Below are 17,517 nucleotides of genomic sequence, written 5' to 3' on the forward strand. Positions count from 1 at the left end.
GTCCATGCTCCATGCAATCAAGGATGTTCCCTTGTGGGTGCTTCTTGAAGTGCCCAACTGCGACTCGTGTTCACCCCAAGCCCTAATCTGGCTCCCCCAGAAATTTCACCCCCCCCCCCCTCTTTGAGCCCCATGCTACTACATGGTCTGCAGATTTGGGACTCAGTCCGCTTCTCTGGTAACTTGATGTCCCCCTTTTTACCCCTGCTCCCCATCATTCATAACCCTCTTTTCCCCTCAGGCCTGGAGGAACCCCAAGCATTCTCCTGGTGGCCCTCACATGGCTACCCACAAGTTCAAAACTTTCTTTCCTTCCCCTCCTGGGAGACTATTCGAGAAACACATGGTGCACTGGCTAGTTAGCATTATCTTTTCATTCATTTGAAACATTGGATTGCAGCCTTGTGTCGCACGTCCACCTACCCATTTCAAAAAAACTTTTTTGAACACGCATGCCAACACCCCCTGGGTCCCCAGGCCTCATCTCGGCTATCTATGCATCCCTAAATGGACGTCTGCCATCAGCACTCCTCTCTTACATGGCCCAATGAGAAAGGGACCTTCAGGCCCCAATAGACTTGGAAGACTGGAGTAAGGCCTGGAGAATGGTAGCCAAATGCTCGTTCAATACAAATACCCTGGAAACGGCATACAAGGTACTATTCCGATGGTACTGGGTACCGGCTCGCACAGCTCGGGCCTTCCCAGGACGTACTGACAGATGCTTTCACAACTGTAGACAGTGGGGCAATGTTTTACACACATGGTGGTCCTGCCCAGGACCGGTGGGGTTCTGGTCCAGGGGTCTTGGTTTGTAGCCGACACTCCTCCATCTAACAGTCCGACGCCAGGCTAGCTCTACTACATTGTCCGATACCTGGTTTGCGAGGTCCCCAGCAAAAGCTGGCCACTTACCTCTTCATAGCTGTCAAGCGGACTATTGCCCAAGCCTGGAAGACCCAGCGGGTAGATTTCTAAGAGGTGAGGACACGTATGACTGCTATGCTACTTCAGGAATGCATGTCCAGCATTGTGCATGATTCACACAGCAAATTTCTCAAAATCTGGGAGCCATGGATCTCTTATGAGTTCCTACACTCCAAGCAGCATGCCTAGGCCTAGTCTGACCCCCCTTGGTGGGGCGTCCGCGTTTCCCTGTCCCTTTCCCCCCACTCCTACCTCTGACCTTCTTTCTCTTGCCTCTTAGCTCTTTACGCTTTTCTTTCTAGTTTTTAACTTTTCTAGCAATTACTGCTGCCCCTCATGGAAGGGGGTAGCTGGAGAAGGGCTTCCCCTTCGGAGACGATAAGGGGGATAGGATACCTTACACAGTAGCCAGCTTTGATACCATCCCCTGCTTGCATTATGCTATATGTTAATTGTGAAGGTTTGCCCTTTGGATTTCTATTTATGTTTTGTAGCCCCTGCGAGGGCGTTTAACAAGCATATTTTCTTGTTTACTCAAATTTACAATAAACATATTGAAACAGAATATATAGACATATGGAGTCATTAACCAGATTGAGTTACTGTGCTCATCTGAACACAGCTGCTTCAATTACATGATCTACTTCGATGGAATATAGGCCTACTACAGGCAAATTGGCCAACATACACTGTGGGATAATTTTATCTCTAGCAGACCTAAGGCCATGCTAATGCTCATGACAATGATCTCCTAGTTTACTGTACTGTAAACTCCACGCGTCTGTAAAACTCCCTATAAATGAAAGTCCATGCCTTTAGCGCAATTGTGCAAGACGCACATCATTTTGGTAAAATATGACGGTGTATACTACACAACCGTCAACTGATTGAAGCATGCTCGATACCAAAGGTTACCGCAGGTTAATAATCCAAAATTGTTTGACCATAACCCTTACTATACAACTCACAATGCTGCTCCAAGTTACAACAGGTGCCACAAGCGAGTTTAGTGAGGAGTTATGTTAGTTATGGAATTTTGATTGTGTTCCTTCTCTTAGAGCTGTTAAGTTTTATTTTGAATTCACTTTGAAGAAACAGAATACTTACCCAAGACTGAATTACAGACACTCATACCCTGGCCCGACACAGATGCTATTACCATCCATAGCACTCCCTATGAACGGATATTGACCTCATGCAGCAGGAGTCCTCATAATATTACCAATATTTACTTTCAACCTCCCTCAACAAGAGGCAGACCCCCTGGCCTTACTACTCCACTTTTACCACAATTGAGCACATATACTATCGCGCTAAGGCTGAAATTCTGACGGTCTATCCATGACCACTTTTTTTTTTCTCTTCTTCTGATCTAAGTCATAACCCACAAAGTGGTATCATACTGACAACCTAACCATATAAAACCTCCCAGTATCATACCACTGACTTATTCCGGCAAATACCCCATCCAATTGCCATAGGTGAGCGGGTTCTCACTTACCGCCGGATCCCCTCCAACTCGCCTAACCAAACGACAAACAAGTTCTACTGATAAAACCACTTTCCCCACCCCTACAAACATTTTAAGGTCCAGACTTAAACTCTGCATACTTACAACACCCCTCCCATCTGGGTGTACCTTTGTCCTTATGCTAAAAAGCCACTACAACCACTCAAGTGCCTCATCAAACTTCCACGCCAACAAACATAATGGCCTCCAAACCATTGACACCAACCCCGATACAATTTAAACTGATATGCTTGAATGTCAAAGGGCTAAACATGCCAGAAGAGATCACAACTTCTCTGTACCATGAAACGCAATCAAGCTGATATTATCTTTATTCAAGAGACCCATTTCTGCACAAACTCTACTCCCAACTTAAACTATCCCACATCTTACCACTCAACAAATAAGGCCTCATGCACACGAGACGCAGTTAAACGCGCGTTCAGATGCAGTTGGACAGTTTTTTCAACTGCACCTGAACTCATTCAATGTTATCCTATGTGTCCATGCACACAGTCTCGTTTTTTTCCGTTTATATGCAGTTGCGTTTAATCTCGTTTTTCCAGAAGCAAAAAAATGCGTTCAGAAACAAAAATTTCTGCGTTTCAGACGCAAAACGCGGCTAAACGCGGCTAAACGCGGCTAAACGCGGCACCCGCGTTTAGCCGCGTTTGCGTTTATATGCGTTTTTAAAGGTGACCTTTTTTTTACATTAAAAATCTCAAAAATAATTGCAAATTATGAAAAACCATTAGAAAAATATTTTAAACAATTGCAATTGCAAGTGGACAATCCACAACTTGTGGCAAGTGACGTGGCAAGTGGACAATCCACAACTTGTGGCAAGTGACATGGCAGGTGGCAAGTGATGTGGCAAGTGGACAATCCACAACTTGTGGCAAGTGACGTGGCAGGTGAAGTGGCAAGTGACGTGGAAAGTGGACAATCCACAACTTGTGGCAAGTGACGTGGCAAGTGACCTGGCAGGTGACGCGGCAAGTGACTTGGCAGGTGACGTGGCAAGTGGAAAATCAACAACTTGTGGCAGGTGACTGGCATGTGACGTGGCAAGTGGACAATCCATAACTTCTGGCAGGTGACGTGGCAAGTGACGTGGCAAGTGGACAATCCACTTGTGGCAGGGGACGTGGCAAGTGATGTGGCAAGTGGACAATCCACTTGTGGCAGGTGATGTGGCAAGTGACGTGGCGAGTGGACAATCCACAACTTGTGGCAGGTGATGTGGCAAGTGATGTGGCAAGTGGACAATCCACTTGTGGCAGGTGACGTGGCAGGGGACGTGGCAAGGGACGTGGCAAGTGGACAATCCACAACTTGTGGCAGGTGATGTGGCTGGTGACGTGGCAAGTGGACAATCCACATCTTGTGGCAGGTGACGTGGCAGGTGACGTGGAAAGTGGTGTGGCAAGTGGACAATCCACAACTTGTGGCAGGTGATGTGGCTGGTGACGTGGTAAGTGGACAATCCACAACTTGTGGCAGATGGCATGGCAGGTGACGTGGCAAGTGGACAATCCACAACTTGTGGCAGGTGACGTGGCAGGTGATGTGGCAAGTGATGTGGCAGGTGATGTGACAAGTGGACAATCCACATCTTGTGGCAAGTGACATGGCAGGTGACGTGGCAAGTGACGTGGCAGGTGACGTGGCAGGTGACGTGGCAAGTGACATGGCAAGTGGACAATCCACATCTCGTGGCAAGTGACGTGGCAGGTGATGTGGCAAGTGACGTGGCAAGTGGACAATCCACAACTTGTGGCAGGTGACGTGGCAGGTGATGTGGCAAGTGACGTGGCAGCTGACGTGGCAAGTGACATGGCAAGTGGACAATCCAAAACTTGTGGCAGGTGATGTGGCAAGTGACGTGGCAGGTGACGTGGCAGGTGACGTGGCAAGTGATGTGGCAAGTGGACAATCCACAGCTTGTGGCAAGTGACGTGGCAAGTGGACAATCCACAACTTGTGGCAGGTGCCGTGGCAGGTGACGTGGCAAGTGAACAATCCACAACTTGTGGCAGGTGACGTGGCAAGTGACGTGGCAGGTGATGTGGCAAGTCACGTGGCAAGTGGACAATCCACAACTTGTGGCAGGTGATGTGGCTGGTGACGTGGCAAGTGGACAATCCACAGCTTGTGGCAGGTGGCATGGCAGATGACGTGGAAAGTGGACAATCCACATCTCGTGGCAAGTGACGTGGCAGCTGACGTGGCAAGTGACGTGGCAAGTGGACAATCCAAAACTTGTGGCAGGTGACGTGGCAAGTGACGTGGCAGGTGACGTGGCAAGTGATGTGGCAAGTGGACAATCCACAACTTGTGGCAGGTGACGTGGCAAGTGACGTGGCAGGTGACGTGGCAAGTGATGTGGCAAGTGGACAATCCACAGCTTGTGGCAAGTGACGTGGCAAGTGGACAATACACAACTTGTGGCAGGTGACGTGGCAGGTGACGTGGCAGGTGAACAATCCACAACTTGTGGCAGGTGACGTGGCAAGTGACGTGGCAGGTGATGTGGCAAGTGACGCGGCAAGTAGACAATCCACAACTTGTGGCAGGTGATGTGGTAAGTGACGTGGCAGGTGATGTGGCAAGTCACGTGGCAAGTGGACAATCCACAACTTGTGGCAGGTGATGTGGCTGGTGACGTGGCAAGTGGACAATCCACAGCTTGTGGCAGGTGGCATGGCAGATGACGTGGAAAGTGGACAATCCACATCTCGTGGCAAGTGACGTGGCAGGTGATGTGGCAAGTGACGTGGCAAGTGGACAATCCACAATTTGTGGCAGGTGACGTGGCAGGTGATGTGGCAAGTGGACAATCCCCAACTTGTGGCAGGTGCCGTGGCAAGTGACACGGCAAATGCAAGTGTACAACTGCTCTCTATGCTGCTGCTGCTCACTCTGATCAAAATAGCAGAAATAGTTAAAAAAAATGCTTTGAGAGCTTGGGGAGGGTCTACATGATGTTATCTTTATAAACGCGTTTAAACGCAAACGCGTCTAAACGCGTCTAAACGCGGCATGCAAACGCGGCAAAACGCGCGTTTCTAAACGCGCGTTTCAGCTTTTTTTTAACAGAGGTTTCATCTGCGTCTCGTGTGCATGAGGCCTAAGGAATCCAAAACGAAAGGGGTCTCTATCCTAATAGAAAAAAAAAAAACGGTCTTATCCAAATAACTGACACTATGACAGATGATCAGGATAGGTTCCTTTTTCTGAAAGGAACATGTAAAAAGGTAGAAAAATCACACTAGCAAATGTATACGCACCAAATAATGGACAAGTACTATTCTTCCGAAAGAGAGCACACCTCCTGGCAGACTTCAAAGAAGGCACCTTAATTCTAGGGGGTGATTTTAACATGCCTCTTAATCCTCTCCTGGATAATTCAAATGGTATCGCTTCCATTCCTTACCCAGCCCTGAAGCTATTAAAAAAACTCCAATCTCTAAATCTCCATGACACATGACGTACACTACACCCCGATTGTAAAGACTACACCTTATCGCCACCACATGGCAAATATTCAAGAATAGATTATTTTTTCATTACCCAAGCAGATCTTCCATTCCTCAAAAAGCCATCCATTGACCCCATGTATCTGTCTGATCACCACCCCATCTCCATGAATCTGACACTTTCCGAATCCCTTCCCAACTCTCGCACATGGAAAATCGATCCTTACTTACTGATCCAACAATAGTAGCAGAAGTAGAACAAAGTATTAAACAATTCCTCTCAGAAAACGATGAGACTACCACTTGCCCTATTACATGGGAAGCACATAAATGTGTCGTATGGGGCATACTCATCGCCGCAGCAGCAAAACGTCGGAAAAAAATGAAAACAACTTCAGGATCTAATCCTCTGCATCAGTAAACTAGAAAAAGTACATAAACATACCCTGGCACTAGATACTTTGAACCTACTGATCTCTGCCAGAAAATAATTACTAGACCTACTAGGCAAACTCTATGCAAATTCATTTTAACCCAAAAGACCTTTTATGAGTATGGTAATAAAGCGGTAAGTTACTAGCAAAAGCAATACAGTCCAAAAAAGCTAGCTCTAAAATTCATTCCCTCACAGACAAAAAGGGTAACAAAATCCACTTTATACCAGATATAGCCGAACAGTTTAGGGCATATTACTCTAAACTATATAATCTCAACACATCAGACACATCTAACAAGACAATAGAAAGATCACATATGATCTCTGACTTCCTTAATCGATATAGCCAAAATCATATCCCACGATTTAGACAAACCTCTTACTATGGAAGAGGTGAAGCACGCATTAAACATGCTAAAAACTGGTAAAAGCCCAGGCCCCGATGGACTGTCGGCTACTATAATTCTTTCATGAACACCCCGACACCCATATTTCTAGCAACATTTAATACATATGCAACACCTCAAACCCCTCCTCGAGATTTATTGACGGACCATATAACGGTCATCCCTAAACCTGGAAAAGGCTCACAACTCACTACCAACGGACTGCTCCCCCCTACTCCCCAACCTGATTCACCTTGATCAGGTGGGATTTATCCCCGGAAGAGAGGTGAGGGATAATACCCTCAAAGCCATTAACATACAACACTGGATTAAAACCACCAACCGTCAGGGATTCTTTTTATCATTGGATGCAGAGAAGGCGTTTGATAGAGTGGCCTGGGATTATAGGACAAAGTCCTTAATGGCCATTGGCCTTCCTACACGTATGTTAAATTATATCCTCACACTCTACTCCAATCCCACTGCAAGAGTCAGAGTGAATGGCCACCTATCAGATGCCTTCATCTCAAACGGGACCCGACGCGGATGCCCCCTAATCTACATCCTTACATTAGAACCACTGCTGAGATGTATCAGAGAAAATGTAGACATCAAGGGTATTGACGTGAAAAACTTATAAAACGGCAGCATTCGCGGACGATATCCTTTTGTTTCTCTCCGAACCACTTCAAACTCCTGTCCAACCTCTAAAACGTTGAGAAGTCTACAGCCCTGAATATATTTCTACCTGTTGAACAATACCTACAATGCCAACATAACTTCCCCTTTAAACGGACCACGCTATTACTTACCTAGGTATACAACTTACATCCTCTCTATCAAACCTATACGTGGCAAACTTCCAACCCATTTTAAACTCTATTACGAACGACCTAAATAAATGGTCAGTGGGACTATTTTCATAGTTTGACAGAGCGGCAATAAAAAATGAATATTTTACCATTCTAAACATTTTACCATGCTCCAGACAGTACCAAACTCCCATCTTAGATAAGGATTGGGAATCAATATACTTGATTGCTCACAGGGGGTCCCTGAACATTACCGCACAAGAAAACACATTTAAAATAATATCTAGATGGTACAGGACACCACTAAACTAAAACTAAATCTTCCCAACGCTATCCAATCACTGCTGGAGATGTGGACCCGAAACTGGTTCTCTACTACACATTTGGTGGTCTTGCACCAAACTACAACCTTTCTGGAAGGAAGTACATAATTTAATACACAAGATTACCACCTATGAGCTCCATTTTACGCCAGCACAATTCTTGCTACACCATTCGTCAAGGCCAACGTATAAATATTTACGCTCCCTGACCATGCACTTAAGCTCAGCAGCAAACACGTGTATCCCTCGTAAGTGGCGTTCTTCAGACCCGCCAAACAAAAGAATTGCTTAGTCGCATAAAAAAAAAAAAAAACACAGAAATGGAAGAACTGATCCGTCAAGAAAAGGATACACCCTCCAAATACATTCAGACATTGTCCTGTTGGACACATTTTATCACAACAGACGGATATCGTAAACATCTTACATAATCGATACTCAATCACATTTAACAGGTAATGTGTACATAACACACCTGATAAACCTTCATGTACACTCCGGAATCATTAACACTTTACACCCTTACTATACCCATCTCTATATCCCTCTGAAATGTCAAAACATACAATATAGAATACACCCAGGAAAAATATGAGGCACTCTTTTGCTCAACAATCACACTTACAATAACTTTCTCCGGAAATAATTCTGGTGACCTAGCCTTCACCAAGTAGAATTTACCCTTTATAAGGACATGACCGCAAAAATTTGAACTACCACCTGTTGAATGGACCACACTTCTAAAAACAACCCTCAAACTCATTCCCCTATAATGGTTACCTACTCGGAAGTTGTTGTTTAAACAAGTTATTGCTAATGTTTGTTCATATGGAAGGTTATTTTGAACTGATGTAATTCCTTTTACTTCAACAAGTACAGTGAGCCCGCACCTGTTATGCTCCTATTTTCAGTTTTCCTAAAAGAACAAATCGGATAAGACTACAAGGATGATATAGTTCACCCTATAAAAACCAGACTATGAATAGACTTAATTCAGTTGAGCTTCCACCACTAACCCACACCCGGGTACAGCTAGAACCCTTTAGGGGTGAACGGACGTGGAAAACAACTGGAGCTTATAGCAACACTTTTGTAGCTAGCTGTACAAAGCAACACACCTTCATCCTCTTACACTAAGCAGATTTAGAAGTTAACACATTTTGACATGTTCTGAAAGGTGTTCACATGTATTATGTATACACTTCAACATGGCTTGAAAAGGCTCTTATAGTTGTAAGCTCTACTTGCATTCTGTTTCTTGATTCTGATGTATTGTTCAGTTGTCGCTAAACATTTTACTTTCTGTAAACCATTATAAAATTAATAAAATGCATTTAAAAAAACAAAAAAACACAATAAGCGTATATTGATTGGTTTGCGAAAAAGTCAAGTAACTGTTCTAACTGAAGGGTGGAGGGGACTATGTAGGGGAGAGGACAGATCGCTATTCATACTTTGTATGAATAGACAATCTGTCTCTTCTCCCCTCAGAGAACCGGAATCTGTATTTACACACACAGATCTCGGTTCTCTATGTGTAACCAGTGATCGTGGGAGGTCGGCGGTGATCGCGACCTCTGGGCACTCATCGGCTCAGGGGGTGAGCAGCAGGCGCGCCCTTTGTGGCCACAGGGTGAAGCAACGTTACACAATTGCAGCAGCTGGTCGTCAAGTGGTTAACTACAAGCCGTCAGCCACAGAAGCCAACGATAAATGTAGTTCATTCATAGTAAAAAGAGGGGGTAAGGTGCGCTATGGAAACTAAAAATACTGCTGGAAGTTTTAAATGGGCTAGCAGGATCTGTGTACAAGTATATAGGGAAATATATGAAGAGTGTATAAGAAAAATATGAGAAATGTGGAAAGAGGGGCTGCCACTACCATATGTAACCAACCTGACAGGTTGGAAAAAGAATGTAGATTACTGAAGTGGTAGCTACGGCGCTCGCCTACTACTAATTGCACACCTGTGCCATATAAAAACCAATCTGGAGATAAATCAGTAACTAAAGTGTATAAAATGTGACTGTCATCCAAAGTGACAATCACAATAATAATTTAGCACTTTGGGTGACAGTCACATTTTAGACACTTATTTAGTTACTCATTTATCTCCAGATTGGTTTTTATATGGCACAGGTGTGCAATTAGTAGTAGGCGAGCGCCGTAGCTATCACTTCAGTAATCTACGTAGTTCATTCATAAAACGCTAGACAAATGGCACGGTCATATGGCCAGAGCCCTGCACAGCCATGCTGTTTTTAAATTCCGATACTGGGGGGGGTGAAAGACAGGAGCGGGAACAGGTTACATGTTCCACCCAAGCTAAGGGGGGGGGGGGGGGGGGAACAGGAGCTGGAACAGGTTACATGTTCCACCCGAGACAAGGGGGGGTACAGGGGGTCCCCGGGTTACGAAGATAGGGACTGTAGGTTTGTTTAAGTCTAAATTTGTAAGTGGGAACAGTATCATTTTCTTATTTTTTATATTTTTCATATTCTATACTTTAATTACTTTTTTTATTTTATTAAGTTAATTATTATTTCTTATTTTATTTATTTTTTCAATATTTTTTTTCACTTAACTTTATTGCCATCACACAGGAGAAGAAATTCCCTGTGTGATAGCAATTGGAGGTGACAGGTTCACTTTATTGACCCTGTCACCTCCAAAACAGTCCTGTCACAGCTGAGAGGGGAGGGGTACAGCTCTCCCCTCTCACTGTTTATGTCTGCAGCAGGGACAGGAGACAGCAGAGGTATTTGGGGGGGGGGGGGGGAAGAGGGGAGGACACATTTTAAAAGCGATCAAAGTCCAGGCAGGCTGGCTATGGTGCACCTAACGTGGGCAGCGGTGCAGGAAAGACCAGGGAGGATCTTGGAGGCTTCACTAGGCCACAGCCATGACAGGCAGTTTTACAGACCTGGCAGGCCACTGGACCGTACCAGGCCTGTGGATGGGAAGGCAGGATGACAAGGGGGGCCCCTTAACTTCGCAGTCAGGCCAGAAACAGTGGGACGGCTCACTCCAGCAAGGCGTTGACCGGCAGTGATGTCACTCGGTCCCCGTTCGTAAGTAGGGGTCGTTAACTCCTTTAATGAAATCCAATGGGCTGCAATCCCCCCTCCCCACCAGTCACCCAGAGCTAGCGTCCCCCTTTTTTTTCCCCCTTTCGAGGCCGCCCAGTCCTGAGAGGATGAAGGGAACACATGTCGCATCACTAAATGCCAGAGGACTTAATACCCCAGAGAAACGAAAGATGCTATTGTATTATCTAAAATGCCTTAATACCGACATGGGAATGGTGCAGGAAACACATTTGAAGGTGGACCCAGACCCAGTATGGGACAGGCTTCAGTTCTTCCTGCAGGATAATGTTGGAAATGCCAAACAGAGTGGTATGGGATGCGGCGAAGGCTTTTATGAGAGGGCAATTTATAAAGTTAATAACCCGTATCAAAACAGACACAAAGGCCTGGGAAGCGAAAGTGTCTGAAAAGGTCACTGAGATGGAGGACAATTACACTACTAATCCTACAGAGGACACAAAAAGAGCATGGCTGGGGGTGCAATCCATATCTTGACAGCTGGCATTGCAGTTGGCAGAGAAACTTTTGTCTGCAAAAGTTACATTTTGAAGAGGGAGGGGCGACTGGGCACATGTTAGCGGTAATGGTGTGTGCACAACAGTCCTCGTCCCTCATCTCAGCCATCTGCGATGCTCAGGGTGTCTCACAATCTTCAACCTCAGACATAATACAAGTCTTCAAGGTCTTTCATGCAGATCTATACACTTCCAATGTGAGACCCATCAAAATAGAAAGGAATTTTTGGGAAAATGTGAGCTCCCTGGCCTGTCGGCCGTAGATAGGGATATGCTTAACGCACCTCTGAAGAACTAGCCACTGCCTTAGCCCAATCTCAAAATAATAAATCACCAAGTATGGATGGCCTTCCCTCTGAAGTATACAAACGTTATTCCGGTACATTACTTACCATGCTGTTGAAGGTATATAATGAGGAGTTTAAGGAGGGGTCATTGCCCAACTCCATGAATGAAGCAAACATCATTGTTCTGTTGAAGTCGGGCAAGGATGCAAACTCACCTGGCTCATATAGGCCCATATTGTTAACAGCTGACATTAAACTATTAGCCCGGATGCTGGCGAACAGATTGGCTAAAGTAATCCACAAAATAGTACACAGAGACCAACCTGGGTTCATCCCCACAAGATCCACAGCCCAAAATATAAGGAGGCTCTTCTTGAACTTGTAGATCCTAGCAGACAACACTGGCAATAGTGCAATCTTTTCACTTGATGCAGCTAAGGCCTTTGACAGCGTTGAATGGCCTTACCTGTGGAAGGTGCTACAGCATATGGGGGACACTTATTGAATGGGTTCGGCTTCTGTATGCCGAGCCCACTGCTAGGATTAGAATCAATGGGGAATTATCAGAACCCTTCCCATTGTTCAGGGGCACCAGACAGGGGTGTCCATTGTCACCCCTGCTGTTCGCCCTGGCTCTGGAGCCCTTAGCAGCAGGAATTTGGGGAGATGCCAGTATAATAGGGTTGCAGCGGAGCACTGGCACAGATACTGTGTCCATGTACACTGATGACACTATTTAGGAGCCACCCAGGATATTTTACAGGCAGTTATGACCCTTATTAAAGGCCTTTGGAGAGCTATCAGGCTTCTCTATTAACTGTGATAAGTCGGTGCTGATGCCACTAGACCCCCTAGACACCCCACTGCCAGTTTGCGTGGAGCTGGTGCAGATAGTGAATTTCATTACCTAGGCATCCAGATGACTCCAGACCCATCTAAATACATTAGATTTAACTTCGTACCCATCCTCCGTAGGATTTGAGAAAAATGTACTGCCTGGTATAAGCTACCTTTGTTAGTAGTTAGAAGAGTAAATCTAATTAAAATGGTATGGGCACCACAACTACTATACATATTTAATAATTCCTTAGTGTGGATCCCTCAGAGATGGTTTGATAGAATTGAGTCCAAATTTAGAGAATATGGCGAAAGAAAATGGCTAGGATCAGATTATCAATACTACAATATAATAGAGGTGACGGGGGGCTCGCGGTCCCTCATCCCAGGACCCTTTAACCTTGCATCCCTACAGCTACAACAGCTGGGGGGTTGGGGAATGGTAGACCTGACTGATCCCATCTGTAGGCTTCTGGACATAGTTAGTGAGAACGCACCCGCACGGACATGGTTGGAGGCAGGTTACATGCATTTAAACTCTGGGGTTCCCACGGTGAAATTATTGAACACATTGTGGTCCTACATCAGAACATTATTGGGTATAAAGGGTTTCTGACCCATACACCCCTATGGCAAAAAAAAGACAATACAGAGAAATACTGAACCTTAGAGGGTTCAAGAGCTGGGAAGAAGCAGGCATAAAATACATTTCTCAACTACACAACGACAATACCCTCAAATCATTTGTGGAGAACCAGGTAGAGTTTTGGCATCCCACACAACAATTTCTATAAATATCTGCAGCTACGCCACACCATACAATCCCAGGCAAAAACTATGCTCCAGCAGACTGACCATGCAATAATACAAATATACTCATGGAAAACGTCAAAAAGGTTATGAGCTCCAGGTGCTATAATACCCTTCTTACCTAGATACAAGACCCCTCCGGGCTACCCTGTAGGCACGGGTGGGAGAAAGATATAGGAGCAATTGATGGGGAGAGATGTGAACTGTGCCTTTCAGCTGCTCACATGGTATCAGTGTCAGCATCCCAGAGGTTGTCTCATCTATGCCCATTACACAGAGCCTACAGGACTCCCTTGCAGCTCCATAGGTGGGGAATCAGGGACTCTTCCCTTTGCCCCATACACACTATCAGATATTCTGCTGATTTTTTCCTTCAGATTTACCAAAACCATGTAGTGCAAGGGCCTGGAAATCCTAAGGTTTGACTTCATATTATATGGTTTTGGCAAATCTGAAGGAAAAAATTTGCAGAAAATCTGGGCTTTAGACACGATATCCACAGTATATATGACACCAGTATCACGGGATCCAGTTATCTGCCCATTAGGAACGATAGACGATGAGTCACTGACTACATCAGCTCGCGATCCTAAGATTACTGTATGTAGCATGTAAGCCAATTGCCCAATTGTGGATCACTCCAAGAGTGCCCACTAGGGGGCAATGAGTGGATAGTGTCAATAAATTATTGATCAGAGAAAAACTGGCGTATCACCACAGAAAATCTCCACATAAATTTTACTCAATGTGGCAGACACAGTTAGATGTCCCGGGTTTAGCCCCTCATCAATGGATCAAAGAAAGGCTACTATTAGGGTAGATACGAGGTAAATGGTCATGTGGTAACTCTCAAATATGGAGAATACAGGGTACAGAGGGTGGCACTGATACTGCTGGGGGTCAAGGTGTGATAATCAAATTATATTCTTTCAAGTCTCAACTGTGCGTTTCGATAATATAAGAACTGCTCTGGTTAAATATATATATGCTTTACCTCTTCCTTTAGTTACTTGCTGTGTTAATTCACTATGACTCAATATTGATGACACAGAATGGTGTAATTTGCACTTTAATGCATACGGTGATGTCATATGTCACCTGTTCCTTTTTCTTGGGCATATACCTGCACTCTGTATGTTCTATATTATGTATTGTGCAAGACAAAATAAAAGTTTTCTGACTTAAAAAAAAAATTGAGAGAAAAAAGATGCTTTCAAGCCTCGCATTTCCAGATATCTAATAAGTGGCCAACAATCAGGCTTCTTATGCAACAGGGAGGACGGTTTGAAATATCTTTTTGGCCAGTGCAACATTTTATGGAAACATTAGGACCTACGGACGACAACGCATACAATTTGAGACATATTGTGAGGAGGAGCCACTTCCCCATATTATTTCCAAGATCTACTCGTTGACAGCCCCTCCAGAGGAATTTACATTGATAAGTCTGAGCAAATGGGAGACACCAGATCAACGTCAGAAAATAATACACCTGACGCTAAAATCATCTAAGTGTACCAAGATTCAGGAACTGAATTATAAGCCATTAACACGTTGGTATTATACCTCGTCGCTATTGAATAAAATCTTCCCAGATGCATCAGATGCTTGTTGGAGGGGCTGTCAAGAACGAGGCACAATACTTCATATTTTCTGGTTGTGCCCAGTAATTAGACAGTTTTGGCAAGAGGTACAGAGAATTACCCAATTATTTAGGGAATATCAGATCCCTGAACTTATGGCATTTTTTCTATTACAGTGCTCACAAATTCCAACTGAGAATTATAAGAATGATTATAAAGTCACCTGTTGAATGCAGCAAAAAAAGCTGCATTCCCCTGTGTTGGAAGGAGCCACAAGCACCCCAGATTTCTATGTGGCGTAATAAAGTGATAAAAAAACAGGATAATGAAAAATTTGATACCTATGACCCTGGAGAAAAAAGGAAGGAATTACACAGATACGGGCTCCTTGGGAGGTATTTATACAAATGGAGGAGATGAGGATTTCCAAGTGGGGAAAATGGGTAGATATAGACAGAAGGGTGGAGGATCTTGGATCCCATGGAATATTAGGAAGTAAAGGGGAACGGTTTTTGTTTTTTTATGTATTAAAAAAAAAAAAAAAAAAAAAAAAAAAAAAAAAAAATAAAAAGGAGAAACAGGAATGCAGATCTGGACTTTGAAATTTGGTTGAGGCTTAAACTTTTGTATGCAATATGCATAATGGGAGATGTGTTATGCCCCCATAAACTTATCTCTGTATCCCTAAAAAAAAAAAGAACTACAAGCCGTCGACCAGAGACCAACGGTAGATGTAGTTAATTCCTAAAACTCTAGACGAATGGCAGGATCATGTGGCCTGAGCAGCACACAGCCATGCTGTTTTTAAATTCTGACACCGAGACAGGAGCGGATGGGAACAGGTTGAAAGTTCCACCCAAGATAAGGGGGGTACATGAAAAATTTGATTTTTTTCTTACTTTCACTATCAGTGATAATGGTAAACCGGACAAATAGGGAGGGTAGATCTCACTAACTGGGGCACTGACAGTCTAATCCCTCTCCACGCAAAACTAAAAGAAAACCCCATAAACAAAAAAAAAAAGTTGTTTTGGCTTTGCTTATACTTTAATATGTGAAACTGTTCTGTTGTGAAAAGGAAAGACTTCATAAAACTGGAGCATTGCACAAGGATTATATACGGTATATTTTACAACAGACTACAGTTACAAAGGGTATAAAAAGGGGGCATATTGCCAAAGATTTTTTTTTTTTTTTTTTTTACTAGACAACACACACATACCACATAATTAGTGAAAATCACTGCCAAAATGTAACATACTGTACAGAACAGCAAGAGATGCATTGTTTTTATTAAACTTACCTTTCAGAATCACTATCAGAACATGATCTTGCAATTGGAGATGCTGTACGGCTTAGCATAAGGTAAGCATAATCAAAGGCTTGCTGTACTTGAATAGCTCCGTAAGAACTTCTTCCAACATCGTTTTCTGTTAGAGAGGAAATGCATTTACAAATGGAAGGTCAAAACATAAGAAAATAATCAATAATGCTTCAAATGGTACGCATACCTAAAATAAGCTTAAAGTGGAGCTCCACACAAAAGGTTTTGACAGGTACCCGCTCCCACTGCCAAATATGCCCACCAGACGGAAGTTCAGACCCCTCCTTCCCCTGCTGCCGGGTCATTCACAAACCTTCAATGGTTTCAATGCGGGCTTTCCTCAGCTGAGATGGCGGCAGCAGCACCCAAAAGCCAATTGAAAAAATTGGCTCAGGTGAAGACACTACTAGATTAGTGGAAAGGCAAGTGTTAAAAGTATTAAAAGTAATTAGCTACAGTATTTGTAGCTGCTGACCCAATTTTTTTCTAAAGGTGCCTGGAGCTCCACTTTAACCTCCTCCCGCCCGCCCTATAGCCGAATGACTGCCGTGGGGCAGGCGGGTTCGTCCGGGCGGTCGTCCCTGGACGGCTTTGTGTTTACTTCCGCAATGTGCACCGCCGGGGGCGCGCATCGCGGAAGTTTTGTATCCGCCGTGTCTCCCGGAGACAGGCGAATACAGATCGCCGTGAACGGCCAATCAAAGCGGCCGTTCACAGAGCGATCACAGCTGCCAATAGGAGATGATCTCAAATGTAAACAAATGAGATCATCTCCCATTGCCTGTCTCTCTCTCCTCACACAGAGACAGCGTGTGAGGAGAGAGAGCGGATCTGTGAGTGTTACACTGAATTGCTACTGTGACTAACATCTGTCAGCCCCAGTGCCAGTGCCAACTGTCAGCCCAGTGCCATCTGTCAGCCCAGTGCCATCTGTCAGCCCAGTGCCATCTGTCAGCCCAGTGCCATCTGTCAGCCCAGTGCCAGTGCCGCCAGTGCCAGCGCCAGTGCCACCTACCACCTGCCAGTGCCACCTGCCAGCCCCAGTGCCGTCAGCCCCAGTGCCGCCAGTGCCACCAGTGCCAAGACCGCCAGTGCCAGCGCCACCTGCCAGCGCCAGTGCCACCTGCCAGTGCCGTCAGCCCCAGTGCCGTCAGCCCCAGTGCCGCGTGTGCCAGTGCCACCTGCCAGCGCCACCTGTC

The 17,517-nt window shown here is 44.9% G+C and overlaps 1 protein-coding gene across 1 annotated transcript in view; it reads right to left on the reverse strand.

Moving 5' to 3' along the window:
• Positions 1-17,517, reverse strand: part of TENT4A (terminal nucleotidyltransferase 4A) — a 686,787-nt gene that overhangs the window by 413,193 nt on the left and 256,077 nt on the right. Inside the window, exon 7 of the mRNA XM_077491885.1 lies at positions 16,298-16,424. Coding sequence (XP_077348011.1) covers positions 16,298-16,424 — 127 coding nt within the window. The remainder of the gene's footprint in view (positions 1-16,297; positions 16,425-17,517) is intronic.

The sequence above is a fragment of the Lithobates pipiens genome, unplaced genomic scaffold (assembly GCF_037356315.1).
Source record: "Lithobates pipiens isolate NorthernLeopardFrog02 unplaced genomic scaffold, aLitPip1_a1.2 Scaffold_19, whole genome shotgun sequence".
Taxonomy (NCBI): domain Eukaryota; kingdom Metazoa; phylum Chordata; class Amphibia; order Anura; family Ranidae; genus Lithobates; species Lithobates pipiens.